The sequence below is a fragment of the Magnolia sinica genome, chromosome 17 (assembly GCF_029962835.1).
Source record: "Magnolia sinica isolate HGM2019 chromosome 17, MsV1, whole genome shotgun sequence".
Classification (NCBI taxonomy): Eukaryota; Viridiplantae; Streptophyta; class Magnoliopsida; order Magnoliales; family Magnoliaceae; genus Magnolia; species Magnolia sinica.
Genome location: NC_080589.1, coordinates 71,651,934 through 71,671,123, shown reverse-complemented (window position 1 = coordinate 71,671,123; position 19,190 = coordinate 71,651,934). Strand labels below are relative to the sequence as shown.

General features: G+C 39.9%; 1 protein-coding gene across 2 annotated transcripts; it reads left to right on the top strand.

Moving 5' to 3' along the window:
• The first annotated feature begins 348 nt into the window (after positions 1-348).
• Positions 349-17,827, top strand: LOC131231042 (uncharacterized). 2 transcript variants are annotated; one of them, XM_058227124.1, is made up of 8 exons: positions 349-863; positions 1,419-1,582; positions 8,277-8,488; positions 11,817-12,071; positions 12,553-12,639; positions 16,256-16,428; positions 16,861-17,006; positions 17,607-17,827. In XM_058227124.1, exons 1-7 carry the CDS (start codon positions 409-411, stop codon positions 16,967-16,969), a joined length of 1,455 nt encoding a protein of 484 aa, XP_058083107.1. In that variant the 5' UTR covers positions 349-408; the 3' UTR covers positions 16,970-17,006; positions 17,607-17,827. The 2 variants fall into 2 exon arrangements, with proteins under 2 accessions (XP_058083107.1, XP_058083106.1); XM_058227123.1 differs by lacking the exon at positions 17,607-17,827 and having other exon boundaries at positions 16,861-17,036.
• The last annotated feature ends 1,363 nt before the right edge of the window (positions 17,828-19,190 follow it).

Here is a 19,190-nt window from a genome sequence, read left to right as displayed (position 1 = left end):
CTTCCACGGCAAGATTTTTTTGAAAATTTTATCAATTTTCAAATCAAATCCTTATTTGGACAAAAAGAATTTACTTTTTTTAAATTTTTTTTTTTTTTTAACACAGAGATAAAAAATAACGTGCATATGAATTGAAAATGGGCTGTAATAGGGGTATAATATTGGCACTTTTTGGAGGGTTAAAATTGAATAATGGCACGTGTTACTCGTGGCATGTTGAGTGGGTTCAGCCCAAGCCCAGACCATCGGCTCAAACCCAACTAGGAAGCCGGTCCGGCCATTTGACCGCCGGGCCGACCCGACCCATTGCCAGATCACTTGTAGTTCGTATACTCTCCAGCATCCAAAACCTCCCAAAACCCTCTCTCTCCCTCTCCTTCTCTCTCTCTCTCTCTCTCTCTCTCAAAGATGCAGAATCTATTCCGATCACTTCTCCGAACAACAACATCATCATCACCGTTAGCGCGAATCGCAAACCCCTCAAATTCCCGAATCCTGACGCAGCCAATCCCAATCCAATCAAAACCCCTTTCTTCTCCTTCCCCATCCTTCTGCTTCTATTCCTCCAAATCCTCATCCTCAGCTTCCAAATCCAAAGCCAAATCCAAATCCAAATCCAAATCCGCCAAAGACTCTCCCGCCAAACCCCCTGGAGAGTCCTCTTCCGGCCCTGCCGCCTCCGCGTGGACACAAGAAGATCTCGCCGTCTCCGATTCCGAAGACATCTCTGGTGTCCTTGACCCCTCCACCTTCCAAGCCGATCGGTCCCTCGACGTGGGCCCCAATGGCCGCCCCCTCTTCACCTCCACCAAATCGCTGTCCGATCTCGGCCGCAAAGATGTCCCTGTTTACGTAGACTTCAGGTGGTGGCCCACCGCCCGGGTGATTGTTATCTCAACTTCTTGAAATTTGGATTTTCCTGATTGATTTGGGTACCACCCAATGCCACTTCAATACCCAAAATGGAAAGAGGTATTATGCAAGCAGGCCTGACGATTCAGTGATCTGAAGCGGGTGTACGATGGGCCTTGCCAGCAGTGTCCCATGCACTGAAAATTCCCCAAATTTGAATATTCTTGTTATAGAATATTTGGCATTTTCTTTGCTGAATGAAAACTGTTGCTATACTTTCTTTCTTAACTACCCATTTGTTGGCCACCAATTGAAGGATTATGATTTACCCATTTGGGACATGGGTCAGGCCCAGAATATCAACGGTTTGGATTGGTGAACCATGGTGTCTCATTTGTACAAACTGAAACTTTGAACTGTTGTGCAAGTAAACTTTCACCTGAGCTCCGTCTAATACCCCAAATGGAAAATGAGGTCTTGCGTGAATCAATCAGGTGGTTGTAGAAGTCAATTCCTATATTTTATTCTGTTGTTTGGCTTATTTGTTTATATATTGGCTGGCGTAGGTTGGAGGATTTGAGTGGAATTTTGGGAGAGGGATTGGCGTCAGGGATGAAGAGGGAGTTCAAGATGACGCAGCGTTGTGCATTATTGGTGCGCCAGAGCTTCTTAGACCTCCGTGATAACTTCAGGCGGGTCGTTGATCCTCCATTACGGGCCAATGGTAAAGGTGAGCAAGCAAGAATGTTGCTTGATTTAATTGATATGATGATCTATTTGATAGACTTACAAAATGGATGGTTGAGATTGTTTGTAGAAAGTTGGACCAATCAGCAGTTTGGACTGTCCATTTGGTGGACACATCATGGATTGATTATGTTTCTAAAGAATCACTTTGACCAGACAATCCTAACCATCCCAACCGGGAGTTGTGAAAACAGAGATATAAAAATGAACACCAAATTTTGGATTAATTAGATTATTTAGTCAATCCGGTTTCTACAAGTGGTTCACTTTTGTAGTTTGGTAAACTTACCTAGTCACTCATTCAAAATTGAGAAATGAAGATTACGTGCGCGGAGAGGAGCATATGCCTGCAAATTGCAATTCATCAGATGGATCCCACCATGTGGTATGTGCCCTGACTTGAAAATCAGGCTGATCCACTCATCAGGCAGTCGCACCTGGATGAGTAAGTTCAATGCAGCTCTGTCCTGCCTGTACGCATGTCAAATATGCACTGTTGATCTGGTGGGCCGTTCATTATAAAAACAGTCTTTAGTTTACACTCACGCACACTGAAGGGATAAAACCATACACCATGGTGGTCCCACAGAGCTTTTCCAGCACTGACTGAAGGGATCACTACCAAATCGTGTCCACCGTTGGTGGAGAGGTGGTAATACCGTAGTGGGTCCTACCCTGACCATGGAGCCCACCTTGATATATGTAGTATATCCATGCCGCCCATTAGTTTTCCCGGCTTATTTTAGGGCATGGTCCCAACAATCTTAATGTTTATTTGCCATCCAACTTGTTGATAAGGTCACACATACTTGGATGAAGGGAAAACACAAATATCAGCTTGATCCAAAAATTTTGTGGCCCTCAACAAGTTTTTAATGGTGGCATTCAATCCCCACTATGTGGTCCACTGGCGATTTGGATTTGCTTTATTTTTTGGACCATAAACTAAAATGAGTTGGAAAAACTGATGGACCACGTGAATATACAATACATACATCAAGGTGAGTGCCAAGGTCGGGGTAACACCTAATCCACTCCTTTCGCAAGTCCAAAACGCAACACCTTGGTGCCATGTTGACCTGACAAAGTTTTGCGTGGCCCAATGTGATGTATGTGCTATGTTCACACTGTCCATTCATTAGGTCAAATCATTTTAGGGCATGATCCCAAAAATGAGGCAATCCAAAGCCCAAGTGGACCACACCATAGAAAACTGTGGGGATTGAATCAAGCTGATATTTGTGTTTTCCTTTTATCCAAGTCTGTCTGACCTTATGAACAAGTTGGATGGCAAATAAACATCATGGTGGTCGCTAGGAATGTTTCAACAATTGACGTCACTGTCCCCACTGCCTTTTGTGGTATGGTCCACTTCAGCTTTGGATCTACCTCATTTTTTGGCTCATGACCTAAAATGATCCGAAAAAATGGATGGACAGTGTGGACATAACACATACATTATGATGGGGCCCACAAAACTTTGCCAAGTGTTCTCCAATCCAAGTCGTTTCAAAGCCTTTTCGGAAGTTACATGTAAAAGGGGTAAACTTGTCATTTACAAAAAAAAAATTAAGGATAGTTTGGTAAAAAATAACCAAAAAATTAAAAGCACTTATCTTTCAAAAAAAATAAAAATTAAAAATTAAAAGCACTTGCTGCATTCCGTCAAAGTCACTTGCCACTTTTGGCACATATGCCACTCCTGAATTAATTTTGTGATTAATTTCCATTAAGGACTTTTTAAGTGTGTAAACGAGTACCTAAAATAGCATATTAAGTGGTTGAAATCTGATTTTAAGATTTTGGTGGCATATTAAGTGGTAAACAAACAACCTCTTACACATCACAATCAAGTATTAGAACTAGAAAGCGGGAAAAAAGGTATAAATACCAAAATTTTCGATTTTTTGAAAAAATGGCCCTCAGAGCTTCTATTCGCCCAAATCACTTCAATCTATGGTTTTAATCTTAAAAACTATAGTAAAAGTGGTCGAAATCTGTTGTAGAATAATGTATAAAAGTTTTCGGAAAGAGAAAAGTGAGAAAATAAGGAGAAAATTGATTTAAATAAAAAAAAGTGGTCGTTTTTCAACCATTATGGGGGTAACAGTCGTTATACCTCGTAATAGCTGTTACAACCCTTGTAACGGTTGATACGGTCCCAAAAAACCAACTACCCCATTTCATCCCAATATCGTGTAATGGTCACGACTGTTACATGTACGTATCGGCCTTTGCGACTGTATTATAACATATACAAAACACCTTGATTTTCCAACATCTAATGATGCTCCCATCTCGAGGATACGATAGTACTTCATCTTCATGAGTGCCATAATTGAGCAACGCTACAGTTTTCCACAATAGATTCTCTTCTTCCTGAAACTGCCACAACCACTTCCTTAGTAGTACTTAATTCATCAACTTAACTGATTAATCCTTCCACCCCTCCCATTTAGTTGGTTTGCACGTTTCATTTTAGTCCAATATATGATATTTACAACATTCTCCCTCTACGTGTAGGAGGAAATTCTTTTTCAAATTTTCCTAATTAGGAAGAAGGCTTGCAAGGTAGTGAATTAGTGATGAATAATAGATAGGTGGAGGGAAAGGAGGTCACCTTACACCCAACAACTTCTACTTGATCAACCACCTCTTTGTCGCCTACCTTGATGCCCAAAACGTCACTTTTTGAGAGATTAACTTTCAAGGAGACCACCTCAAAGCACCTTAGAATGCACTTTAGATTTGTCATCTATTGTTTGATCGCCTTGCAAGGGGTTTCGTTAGGGGAACTAGAGGCATCTACGAGGATATCCATTTTCACCTTATTTATTTGTTGTGATTGTAGAAGTGTTAAGCAGAATGATGGATAAGGCAATGGAGGTGGGGTTGGTGAAAGGTTTCAGGGTGGGAAGGGATGGTATCTAGTTAACTCATCCATGGTACGCCAAAGAATGCTACTATTTTCTGAAGCTAAGGAGTAGGTAGCCAATATGAAGAAGGTAACATGGTTTGAAATCAAGTCAGGTCAGAAGATCAATATGCTAAAACAAGAAATGCTTGCAATATATGTAAATGACGAGTGGCTAGAAGAATTGTCTGACTTTTTTTTTTTGCTACAAGGCAGGAGCTCTACTAGCTGCATACTGTGGGCTTCCTCTTTGTATCGTCCAACCAGCAAAGAGGCTATTGGATCTGGTCATATAGAGCACATTGAGAGAAAGTTGTCATCACGGAAAAACTAGTATCTTTCTTTGAGCAGCCGCATCACATTGATTAAGGTGGCATTATCAAACATGCCGATATAGTTTATGTCATTGTTAAAATGTTTAGCTGGAGTCGTTCGCTGAATTGAAAAACTTCAGAGGAATTTCTTATGTAAAGATAGAAATATCAATTGGTTGATTGGAACGGAGTTTGTAATCCAGTGCAAAGTGGAGGTATGTGCATTGAAGAGTTGCCCACCATGAATTATGTGCTTCTAGATAAGTGGTTATGGAGACTTGGATGTGAGGAAAATTCCCAATGGGAGCAAGTAATAAGGGAAAAATATGGCACACTGAAAGGGGAATGGTTCACCAAGGATTTAGTCTTGTATAGGGCATCGGGATTTTGAAAAGCAGTGATGGAAGATTGGCAAGCAATTCAGAAAGGTGTATCATATGTGCATGGATGTATGGATAGATGTATGCATGGATGGATGGATGGGTGTATGCATGGATGGATGGATGCATGGATGGATGGGTGTATGATGCGGGATAATTAACTACTTGCTCTAAAAGCTCGAACTGATAGAGCATGGCGAATTAATCCGTTTATTTGTTAGCCTAGGCCCCACATCCATGGGTTAGGTTCTCGGCGGAACCCTTGTTGTGAGCCCCAAATCCATGGGTTCCGCCTCACACAAGCCACCCGCCTCATACGGGCCCCAAATCACATGGGTTCCATGGGCCGCCCAACCCAAGTGTGCCCCCGCATCCCGCAGGCCACCCCACTCGAGCCTGATGTGAAAATGCCCCTGCATTAGTGTATGCATGGATGGATGGATAGATAGATGTGTGTGCGTGCGTGCGTGCATGGGTGGATGGATCATGCATGTGTGTTTGTATGTATGCATATGCATGCATAGATGGATGGTTGGATGGATGGATGGATCCACCATGTTTCCCCAATGTTTCCTTGAGTCAATGATATATGCTTTTAGGCCCTATTAAAGGGAAACTTATTATTTGACTCCTAACTAATAACTATGCAAATATGTGTCTCTTTTTGCTATTATTTTATTCCTAAATATGCAAATATGTGTATTTTAGCATCTCCTGAAGTATTACTGAAAATTTCTACCATGTTCTCCATGTTTCTCTAATCTTTTCCGTAGTTAGCGTTACATTCTTTTAGACCCCCGTTAAAGAGAAAATTATTATGTATGCATCTTTTTTGCAATAATTTAATTCCTAAATATGCAAATATCCTGAAGTTTCATTGAAAAATTCAACCATTTCATTGTGTTTCCCCAATGTTTCCCTCAGTGATATATTTTTGGGAATCAGTGATAATATCGGCGATATCGATACATGTTTCCATATCCCCAGCCAGTGATACATGTAATGATACCGATACTACGAACACTGGTTTTCCGATACTTTTTATTTGAAAGGTATTATTTTGTTAACATTATTTTGTGATACTTCTATATAAATAATTACGATATACCATTCAAAGACATGTAAGATTTCAAGCTTTAGATCATACTAATTTTAAACAATCACAAAATCCCATGTCCCACATATGATCAAGCATTCAACAAGGGGAATCTACGAGGGTCCAAGCTTACACATGTTAGGGCTAGATCAATTAAAAATTATAAACCAAACAATGCCCAAAGGAGTGTAGATTCATCCACTCTTGCAAAGGATTGTTCCCCAATTCAAGAGATTCATCATGTTTCAATTCGAGAAAATCTAGGGTTTGCAAAAAGTGGGATAGAACTTGGAATTTAGGATTATCTAGGGTTAGGGTTAGGAATTTAAGGCGAGAGAGGTGAGGATTTGAAGAGAGAGAAGAACCTGAACAGTCCACACGTGTGGACAACGATCTGGCGCAGAGACACATGTGTGGGTTCCCGTCCGCACGTGTGTGGGGCCCACGAAATCAGGATTGGCCACCTAGGGTGTGGTCGGCCAGGGATGGCCCACTCACACACCAAGTTTCATACTAATCCGATGTCCGGCTTGTGCACGGTGCTCCGTCAAAGTTTCAGCCCCCCTGGAGGGCTAGAATCTGCAAACCTGTTGTAGAGAAATGATTGGATGCAAAAAGGGTTGGATTTGAGGATTGGATGGTTGTGGGAGATGATGGATAGGGATGGTAGGAGGTGGGGGCGATTCAGGATGGTTGTGGCTTCTCACCACGGTAGTTAGCCCTTCGAAGAAGGGAGAGTTTCGCACCCAATTAGGTTCCTCAACTCAGAGAATTAGAGAAGAAGGAAAATGCAGAATTTTATTCATAAACTTCAATAAGAAAAAACCTACATGGGGTTGCCTATTTATAAGAAAAACCTAAACTCCAAAGGCTGCGCCATGTGCGCACACTATTACTTAGAGATGAAGTAACAAAAATAACAACTAATCAACACAATCAAAACTGTCCATGATGTTCCTAATAATGATAATAACCAAAACTCAAAATCCTAGATCATCTAGGGTAGTGGGCCACAATCACGAGATCCACTGGTGGAATCTCTATAATGATCGGGTTCACTCCAATGCTCCATAGCACAGCCTCCTAACTAAGAGGTCCTCCTTAGATGTCGTCATCGATCCAGATCAATAGTGGGGCTTTCCTCCTCCTTGCATACTTGCATAGGGTGGGGGGTGTGCGTGTGCGTGTGATGTCCCCATCACAGATCCTGTTTCTTCAATCAATCCTATCTAAGATTCTAATATTAGATCCTTGGTAAGCGAACAAGCCTTCACATCTTCTCGAATAGGCCCTTCATGTGCAGAATCAGGCCTGCCCACTCATTAGGCAGGCTGTGCCTACAAAAACAATGGATGCTCTAAGTCAGACATGCCAATAGTCTGATGCAAAGTACATGTGTAGTCAGTTTGATGAGTGTTGCATGAAGAGGGAACCAAAGCGGCGACAGATTCGGGTGCATGAGCAGGAAGTGTCTATTTCAAAATGTTAGCAAGTATATACTTCTAGGAAGCGGGAGTGGGTGCGCAAGTTCAAAGTACGATTGGAAGTGGGAGCATCACCTAGTTGGAAGGATCGTGCAAGGTTTGATTTTGCACTACATGATCTTCATGGTGGGTCCAACATTTTGCATTGCTCGGATGTTGCACACATGGGAGTATGTAACACGCTAGCACATGATGCGAAGTTCACATATGCATTGTAGGTGATCATTCCTATTAAAAATATGTCATTTAGATTATTTTCAGTCTGTATGGACATGTCGGTGAATCTGATTTTAAAAGCCATTGTATCCAATACCATATCCCCGATGTCTGATAGCAACATGTGTCCATGTGCAATTTACATAATTGTTAGAGATTGTTTTAGTTGTGAAGAATGGATACAAGCGTAACATGACTTTTATGTTAGATCCATGAGGAGATCTACTTTAATTTACATTCTTTCTAATCCGTTGATATTCTCCATGTTTCCAGGTCCAAAAGTTCTAAAGCAGATCGTCTTGGATGGTCCTGTTAGTTGTGGAAAAAGTATTACACTTGCTATGCTGGTACATTGGGCTCGAAGTGAAGGTTGGCTAGTGTTGTATGTCCCACAAGCTAGGGAGTGGACGCATGGTGGATTCTTTTATAAACACCCAGAGACTGGTTTTTGGGATACTCCTGTTCAGGCTGCTAAAATTCTCCAGGTATGAATCTATTTTCTTCTTCCTCTTGAACAAGTGATTTAAACTTATAGGGAAACTTTTAAATGCTGGTTCATTTGAAAATAAAGTAAATTGAATCTAAAAAATAAAGTAAATTGAATCTAAATCTTCTATGTATAGTATAGAGTTGTCAATTCATTCTGTTTTAGCTGAAACAGTCAAGCCTTTTCATTCTAGTACAAGTACATGTACCAGAATATACTAGTCCATGTTCCTGTCCATTGGTTCCTTTGCATGTATGCATATAATGATATGATTGAGAGCAAATTGATGTGGATTGATTAGTGTTGCCATGTGCGACCGCATATGCGCATATCCATATGCGATCATGAAATATGCAATCATGGCACATATGCGAAAATATGCGATCACATACAACATATGTGATCACATATTGGCCATGGCACAGTCAAAATTTTTTTTTTTTTCAAATTTTTTGCAAAAAAATAACTTTTTGCCTATAAAAAGGCTTCCTAACCTCCTCCATTTGCAATATTCTCACCCCAAAACTCTCTTACTCTCTTCTTCTCCTACATTTCTTAATTTCACGTGGTCTCTCTCTCTCTCTCTCTCTCTCTCTCTCTCTCTCTCTCTCTCTCTCCTACATTCCCTCTTTCTTGAAAGTTGGAAGATCAAGATTCAAGCACTTTCAAGTTTCAAGGAAGATAGCTTGTTGATTTTCTACAATAATAAATAAATAGCCTATTGATTTTGTTGTTACTTCTTACTTGTTAACTATATTGTTGAATGTTGATGAGTTGATGTTTAATTCAATGTTAAATTGATTTTATTTCTCTCAAATGTATTTTAAATATGTAAATTAGTTATCTATTTACTTTGGAAAGTTTCCCTTGGTTTCTTATAATTTTTCTACTCTTTTTTTTTTTTTTTTTTGAAATTTTCCTATTTTTTGATTTTTTTTTAAATTTTCATTAAAAAAATTTGACCCCACCCCCCAAACAAAAAAAAAAGAAAAGAAGCTTCCTCACTTCCGGACCTGAATCAGTGGATTAAGAGACTTGCCCACTCACATTGACTTGTTTGATCTCAAGTTAGGCTGTATGAAACAATTTGGGGGTGACTCTGCTGAGTAGAGTTGGGCATTGAATCAAGTCGGACTGAGTTAGGGCTGACCCGACTCAATCTAGTTTTGAAATAGGCCTGACCCGAACTCAACTTGACTCAGTACCAAGCCTAGCATGCCTAACCCGATCCGAGTCCGAGTTTGGCCTGGACTAATCTAGACTAAGTTCGACCCGGTCAAAAGTACCGAGTTAGGTCGAGTTGGCACCAAGTCGAATCGAGAGATGGAGGGAGGGAGTGGAGAGAAGAGAGAGAGGAGGGTGGTGATGGTGGTGGGTGGCTTCCGGGCTTGGAAGAAGAGGGGGGAGGGAGTGGAGACGAGAGAGAGAGAGAGAGGAGGGCGGTGATGGTGGTGGGTGGCTACCGAGCTTGGAAGAGGAGGAGGAGGGAGGGAGAAAGAGTTTGGGATCGGGTGCGGCGGGTAGGGTTAGAGATACTTAAAAATTAGGGGTTTTTATTATATATATACCCAAATCCGAGTCAAGTCAGGTTTCGGATCGAGTTTCGGGTCGAGTCAGGTCGAGTTATTGGGTAAATTGGACTCGACTCGATTTGAGTTGGGATTGGGCGAAGCCTACTTGGTTTAGACCGATTCACCCATTCGGTTCGGGTCGAGTCGGGTTTGAACGAGTCGGGCGAGTCGAGTTGTCCCGTGCCCAACTCTACTGCCGAGTTGCCTCCTTTTTCTCAAAATGCATGGAAAAAAAAATATATATACATAGAAAATTTTAAAAATTGCAAAATGATACCTAAGCTGGTTTCAATATAAAATCTAATTAATTTATGACCTAAAATGCAATAAATATGGATTTGTCATGTTGAAAATATGCCGAACAAGTATCTGACTGATAAAATCTAGTTAATCTACTTTATAAAATCATAAAGTGATAAAAATGAACCCAAACATTAAATTGTTCATAAAAGTTCTCACTCGCTAGTCACCCACCAAAAAGAGTTACGAGTTGATTGCTCAATAACATGTTTATCATTGTCATCATCATTATCATTGTGATAATGCATTGGTTGTGCCATCACCATATAACAACATTCCCATATCCAGATGGGAATAACACATGGTTGTAATTGAGGAAAATTAGAAAATGATGCTTGAAAGCTGAGGCTGCACTTGGATAAACAGGTGAATTGAATTACGGGCTTTCAGTTTAATCAAGACACTAAATTGTCTTTTGATAAATTGAGGGTCCCTGAATCCAACTTTCCTAGGGATTGGAGTGTGGTTCTTGAAGGATTTAGGAGACTGGTCCCTTTCTTCCGGCCCTTGGTCAGCTCCTCCTACCATTTGTTGGAAGCTCAACATGGATGTCACATGCGATCCTACTCTATTTTCCATTTCAGGGTTGGCAGTCAATGGCTCCTAGAACAAAATCGCTAGGTCAGGTCTTCCACAAAATTAATGGGCTTTCCATAGCTTGGACCTCAGATCTCCCTTTATTTTAAGGGGTGTAATTTTGAAGAGATACAGACTCATTTTTCGAGGGGCTGAGAGCCTCTATCAGATCCTGGGATTTCTATGCAGTAGTTGTAAATTTGTTTATAGATCCTCTGCTGTTAAAAAAAAAAAAAAAAAAGATTCCTCGGAAAGAGCCAATTTGTTAGCTATCAAAATGGGAGTGGAAATATTTGCTAATTGAGTGGGCAGGTCATTGATGGTTGATGTCCCCAGCCCCCTCTGGATCATGCTTTTATCTATAATGGCTTAAGAATGTTTTCCTGTAATATAGAGATTCGTAATCATAAATTCCTGGGGAGGGTAATTGTATTACCAGTTTTAAAAATTGTATTCTCAATTCCCTAGCCAGGGTCTCATTTCTTCTCTGTATTGGGGATTTTTATTGATTGCTTTGATGGAGGTTTGTAGCTTTCCCATGGGCATTTTTAATAGAATTTCGTTATCAACCAAAAAGGAATGCTTATTTCCATTTTACAACTGTGATTTAATTTGACGATGCATCCAAACTCACCCTAGACATTTTCTTTTTTCTTATGTTTGTTTCCTAAGTCGATGTGTTGTTGGTTATGTTGGTGGGATGATTTAGTTTTGAACTAATTGCTTGTTTGGGGTGGTGTGGAAAATGAAACCTGAATGGGTGATTATTGTTTCTCTGCAAGATAATATTTTGTTCTTTCCAGATACTATCTGAAATGAGATAAATGTTATTTTGAGCTATACTTTGATTTAATTTACTGCAGTATCTTTCATCTCCAGGATTTTCTTAAATGCAATGAATCTCGCTTGCAACAATTGCCTTGCCAAAACTATGATCCTATTCCGTTGGGGGAGGGTGCTGGTGTCGGGTGGATGAAAGGGGTTGATTCCATGGCAATGCCTGAAGGTTCTACATTGTTTGACCTGATTCAAACAGGGCTTTCTTACACACATGCTGCAGTTGGAGTAGTAGTTCGTTTGAGGCAGGAGTTATCATTAGTAAAAGATGTTCCTGTCCTTATTGCAATTGACCAGGTAAAACCAAATGCACCTCATTCCAATTTCATTGCTTTCTATGGTTTTTTGTAATTATGAAAAGTGTAGGGAAGTTGCCCAGAAAAAAAGAGTAGAATTTATAGGCCTGTTGCATCAGGCCCATGGTTGTTCTAAGATGCAAACCATTGATCTTGGGGCAAGTCATGGATGTGATGCCTCAAGGTTATTCCATGTTGGAAGGTCTTAATCCTTTGATTAATGTCCTACAAATAGATGGTTAGAAAAAAAAATAAAAATACGCCGTCTCTTCCATCCATGGTGGGGCTGATCAGATCAATAGTTTGGGATCACCCAACCTGGGCCCACTCGTATAAACTTACTGCATTAGGATATTCACATCCTGGTGCATCACACTTCATTATTCCTCCTGAGTTATCATCTTGCCGAAGCAATTCTTTTTGAACAGTAAAGTCTAAATGATGTAATTATTCCCTCATCTTTTCTATTCTCTCTTCTTCAGTATAATAGCTGGTTTACATTCAGTGGATATGAGGAACCAGTAACACCTCGTTCTTGCCGTCCAATCCATGCAAGGGAAATCTCAACGGTTAGTATTACAATCTTTTTATTTAATTGTTGCAGATTATGTACGCAAATCAGTATTGAAACATTTCTTCTCATCACTTGAGTTTCATTAGTTCCTTTGACCTTCAAACTATATCTTCATTGATTTTTTCATGGTAATTCCATTGTGATGTATTGAGAGAAAGATGGACATGATAAACTGGATCCTTCTAACTAGGTGTCACACCCGCTTCGAATCACACATCAGACTCTTGTTCCCCCTCCTGCTCCCTACTACTTGTTTACATTTTGAAGCAGATGCTTCCCTGCGTATGCACCTGAATCTGTTGCCGCTTTGTTTCACACTTCATGCAACTATTTATCAACATTGACATGGGTTGTTTTTGTCTTCTTCCACATGCAGTTACATGTAATGCAATCCCAAGATGGGAGATAAAAATGACTGTTGTCTCCCAGAAGCCTAAGGTGCCTTTTATGATGGAACAGAATTGCAATAACCCAATTCAGTGAAGCAGAAATGACCAAACTGGCACTAGCCACCCCAAATTTGTAACATGGAGCTAGCCTCCAAATTGAAATTACATGCCTTTCTGGTTGAACTTGAAATATAAAGGCAATTGCAACTTGGGGTTTGGTTATTGCAATGTATTGAAATGGGGTTATTGTTATTATTTGATTCTCTTAAATAGTAATATGATGTTTATTGTTTATTGGGATTTTAACAAAATAGTACCTCATTAATACAATATTTACATCTGGGTACCTTTTTAAATTACGTTTTCATTAAGATACCTCATTAATCAAGTTATTGTCAAAGAGGTACCTTCCATTAGTTTTTCTTAACTTCCGTTATATTTTTCCTAAAATGACAAAAATGCCCACCAATTAATGAAGCTATATAAGAAAATTAAAAAGGTTACTAAATGTAATTATTGAAAATTCAAAAATAAAATAAAATCCGAAGTCTTTCTCAGATGCAGATTGCATTGGGACAGAGCTACTGGTGGGTGCTATGTGGCCCCATCATGATGTATGTGTTTTATCCACACCATCCATGCATTTTTCGAGATCATTTTAGGGCATGAGCCCAAAAATGAGGTAGATCCAAATCTCAGGTGGACTAAACCATAGGAAACTGTGGTGATTGAATGCACACCATTAAAAGCTTCCTAGGGCCCACCATAATTTTTATTTTCAATCCAACCTGTTGAATCACCACTGTTTCTTATGGTGTGGTCCACCTGAGATTTGGATCTACGTCATTTTTAATTCATGCCATAAGATGATATGGTAAAATGGATAGACAGCATGGATAAAACATATACATCATGGTGCCCACGGAGCACAATATGCAAGCTCCATTCAAGTTAAAGGCTTTGTTGCCGGGACGTGGATTGCCTACTAACTCTGCTAGTAGCGAGGTGGTTATTGGAAAGTGCTCTGCGGGCCTCTTCATGATGTATGTGTTTTATTCATGCCGTCCATCTATTTTTCCATATCATTTTAGGGCATGATCCACAAAATGAGATAGATCCAAATCTGAAGTGGACCACACCACAAGAAAACAATGGTAATTGAATGCCTACCGTTAAAAGCTTCCTAGGGCCCACCGTATTGTTTATTTACCATCCAACCTTTTTATTAGGTCACACAGACTTGGATGAAGGGAAAACACAACTATCAACTTCATCCAAAACTTTTGTGGTCCCCAAGAAGTTTTCAATGGTAGGCGTTCAATCACCACTGTTTCCTGTGGTGTGGTCCACATGCGATTTGGATCTTCCTCATTTTTGGGCTCATGCCCTAAAATGATATGGAAAAATGGATGGATGACGTGGATAAAACACATACATCATGGTGGTGGGGGCCCAAGAGCACCGTCGGGCTGGGCAATTTGCATCCCTGTTGCCGCAACAGGTAGGGTTTTCGGATTACGTATGGCCCAAACCTCACCCAACGTTGTGTGGCCCTGACCGTAGGGCCCAACTTGATCTATGTATTGCATGTCCATGCCATCCATCCATCCATTTGTCCAACTCCTTTTAGGGCATGAACCAAAAAATTAAGCAGATCCAAATATCAAGTGGACCATAACATAGGGAATGGTGTTGATTCAACCCCCACCATTAAAAACTTCATTGGGTCCACTGTAATGGGCACCTGATGTTTAATTGCTATCCAACCTGTTGATAAGGACATACAAACCTGGATGAAGGGCTAAAGCAAATATCATGAAGTTTTGAATGGTGGGGGTTCAATCAGCACCATTTCCTATGTTATGGTCCACCTGATATTTGGATCTGGTTAATGTTTTGGTTCGTGCCCTAAAAGGAGTTGGAAAAACGGATGAACGGCATGGATAGACAATACAGATATCAAGGTGGGCCCCACAGTCAGGGCTGCACTGTGTTGGGTGAGGCCAGGTCTGTACATAATCCAGAAATCCTTTAACCTGCTGTAGCAGCAGAGCTTTTAACTTTGATGCAGTTTGCATATGGTACTCTATGGTCCCCACCATGATGTATGCATTTTATCCACGCCATCCATCCATTTTGCCTGATCATCTTATGGCATCAGCCAAAATAACGCACATCCAAATCTCAGGTGGACCATACCATAAGAAACAGTGGTGATTCAATACCCACCATTAAAATTTTCTTGGGGCCACAAAAGTTTTGGATGAAGCTGTACCTGTGTTTTCCCTTCATCAAGGTCTATGTGACCTAATCAACAGGTTGGATGGGAAATAAATGTTGCAGTGGGCCCTAACAAGTTTTTTATGGTGGGCGTTCAATCACCACTGTTTCCTATGGTATGGTCCACCTGAGATTTGGATCCGCCTCATTTTTTTTTCTCGTGCCCTTAAATGATCTAGAAAAATGGATGGAGGGCATGGATAAAACATATACATCATGGTGGACCCACATACCACCAACCGGTAGCCACGTCCCAATGCAATCTGTGTCAAAAAAGCCTCTGGATTATTTTTCTTGATAAGTACATCTCATCTACCTTTTTAATTTTCTTATGCAATCTCATTAATCAGTGGTCATTTTTGTCATTTTATGAAAAATTTTAATGGTAGTTAAGAAAAACTAATAGTAAGGTACCCCTTTGACCATGACTTGGTTTATGAGGTATCTTAATGAAACTGTAATTTAAAAAGGTAGCAGGATGTAAATACCATATTAATGAGGTACTATTTTGTAAAAATTCCTTGTTTCTTTTAGTGAACCATTTAAAAAATGTTTAGTACTGTGCATGAACATGAATGTCAGCCTCTGCCATGGCTGATTCCAAAAGCCCAGGTAAAACAGGGAGGTTAATGTCTGGTGAGCTGCAGATCATAGAACTTTTGCCAATTTACCATTTAAAGGCCAACCCCAAAGTTCTGGAAGAAAGACTAAAGATGATGATGATGAAGATTCGTTGGTTATCTTAATTTTTATTGGACCTGAATCTTGTCGTTTTAAATTGCTTTCTACTATTGGGTCATTTCACTACTCAATGGCCTTCTTTTGATCATGGTGACAGATGTTGCTCTTAATGAGATTGATTTGAATTCATGCAGGAGTTTATCTTTACACCTTGATAAAGGCCCATGTGATAGTAATATTTTTGTTATTTGACATTGACAGGTGAATGCATTCCGATCTATGATGCATGATAACATGATGGTGGGGGCCTTCTCTCATTCAACAGCTGTAGGAAAGTTACGTAAAGACCTGCCAAATGTCCCAGTAGATGCTCGCATCAACTTGCCTCGCTACACCTTGGATGAGGCTGCGACTGTTTGTCACTATTATCTTAGGTATGGCTCCATCCACTGCTCCATTTCAAGAGAAACCATAAGCTCCCAAACTTATGAGCATCGATTTAAGACTCGGTGACTCGGCCGGTCTTGAGTTGAGTCATAACTCGACTGAGTAGTGGCTATGTGAATTGGCCTGACTTGCCCGAGTAAGGGTGACTCATCGAGGTGATTCGTGATGGCGAACCGAATCAGGTCTGTTCGAGTCTGGGTAGACTCGGATGAGTCTTACGTGAGTCGTGACCTGTCTGTCTTAAAAACCATGCTTACAAGCCCGCAAACATACAGTTTGTTGACATCGAGAATGGAACTGAATTAAACACCGATAATTCGTTGCGGATCAAGTTTTAATGTCTTAAATTGTTGGCTTCATGTTGACTGTGATCATGTTCCATTCATTTTGTTTTAGCCCCTAACCATCATTTATGGCAGGCAAGGACTTGTAAACAGGGATAAATTTTCGGAAGAAAGATGGAAGAAGATTTACTACTTATCTAATGGAAATGGCTCGGAGATGAGGTTTTTGGTCCCTTTCATCTGAAAACTCCAGCGAGAATGAGTCGACAGCACTACATCAGGCAAGAATTTCATTTCGTTGCTGCAAACCCAATGATGCCAACAGTTTTCTGTGCAATTTTTATATAGAATTTGGAAATTGGATGTACCCTCAGATCGATTTTGGTTGGATCTGTTGGTGGGGGTGAATTCATTTTGAACTGACTGTAGGTTTAGGAAGGCACATAAAGTGAAACCCGAAAGGACGGGTTTGGAGTATGTTTGGACCAATGTTTTGAATAGCGAATAGCATGTAGCATAGTGTTCACTCTGAAACATGAGGTGTAAACTACAGTGCGTAGTGTAAGTTACATGCTACTTTTAGATTTTTAATTAAGGCCGTGCTTTGTTGCACCAAATATCATGATATTTTGCACCAAATTAGCTTGATTAATGATAAAACTATATGATATTTGGTGCAACCAAACACAACCTAAAATAAGAGGAAAAATAGGACAGATTTAACTGTAAGGATAAAGAAAGAGCAAAAGAACTTGTTCAATGCTGTTTACTTCTATCACTTTACTAAAATTGCTGAAAGGAATTTGTTTAATACTGTTACTCTTCGAAGGAGAGAGGGATGGTCCTACCTAACGTTTGCCTAATGTGCATGGAGGATGAAGACTTCGCGGTGCATCTTTTCATCACATGCCCTTTCGCGAAAGGGGTGTGGGACAACATTCTGCCAGCTTTCAAAGTGCCGTGCTTTATGCCAAGCTCTTTGGAGGCGTTGTTCTTATCTTGGCGTGTAGGGGGGTCCTCACTCCAAGGATATCAGGTTTTGGCATCTGGCACTATTAGTGGTTTTGTGTTGTACAAGAAATGAGAGATGCTTCAGGGATAGGAAAGAACCTTTGGGGTCTATAGTTAGAAAGGTTTTTTGGCTAATTCAGAATTGGTTGCAATGGGGGGGGGGGGGGGGGGGAGGATGTTTCAATATCAAAAAAAATAAAAATCGATCTACTAATTTCATTGAAAAATAGAAAAATGTAACCAGTGTTTATAGTATTAGTATCGTTACATGTATCGCTAGCTAAGAATACAAAAACATGTATCGATATCACCGATATTATCATCATTGATACCCGGAATGTATCACTGATTGAGGAAAGCATTGGGTAAACATGAGGAAAATACTGGAATTTGTCAATGAAACTTCAGGAGATGCTAAAATGCACACATTTGCATATTTAGGAATCAAATAATTGCAAAACAAAAAAAAAAAAAAAGAAAAAAACGCATACATAATAAGTTTTCCTTTAATGGGGGCCTAAAAGCATTCAATGTTGACTTGGTGAAACATTAGGGAAATATGGGCAAAATGGTGGAATTTCTCAATGATACTTCAATAAATAAAGAAATACACATTTGCATATTTAGGAATCAAATAATAGCAAAAAAGATGCATACATGATAAGTTTCCCTTTAATGGGAGTCTAAAGCATTGGAGAAACATATGGAGAAAATGGTGGATCCATCCATCCATCCAACCATCAATCCATGCATGCATGGACATACAAACACACATGCATGATTCATCCATCCATGCATACATACATATATACAATGGCATACATATGTACACGTATGACATATGCATGATCCATCCATCCACGCATACATACACACATACATTTCCATCCATCCATACAAATATACCTACATGCATACATGATCTATTCATACATCCATGCATGCATACATGTATACATTTCATTATACAACATGGAATTTTACTATAATAAGTAGATTTTTGGCGATATCAATAATATCGCCAATACATTAGCAATACAAGTGACATTTGGAGTTAGTTGTTGGAAGCATAGGACTAGCACTTTTTATCAGGCCCTAGCCCGCCTCCAACATACCGGACGAGAACAAGGAAATGCATAAGATTTAAATCAATTTAAGTGATGTAAAGCAGCCAACATCAAGAGTAGAAATTGCAAAGTGTAGATGCCATTGTTCAGAGTATCCCTGATATTATCCGTCTCTCCAGCCTGGCAACACCGATTACACTCGTAGTATCAGAAATTCCAAGTATTGGAAATGTATTGCTAAGTATCGCCAATGTATCATTATAGCCATTGTTTTGCTAATATTTTCAACTTTGTAAATTCCAGGCGTAGCTTGTATCGTCAATATTTTCGACTATGTAAATTCTAGGTGTCGCTTGTGTCACCAGTCTATTAGTAATATTTCGATAA

Coding starts and splice junctions, on each gene's coding strand:
- LOC131231042 (XM_058227124.1), top strand. CDS start 409: ATGCAGAATCTATTCCGATCACTTCTCCGAACAACAACATCATCATCA. Junction 8,489..11,816: donor AGGCTGCTAAAATTCTCCAG/GTATGAATCTAT, acceptor TTTCATCTCCAG/GATTTTCTTAAATGCAATGA. Junction 16,429..16,860: donor GTTTGTCACTATTATCTTAG/GTATGGCTCCAT, acceptor CATTTATGGCAG/GCAAGGACTTGTAAACAGGG.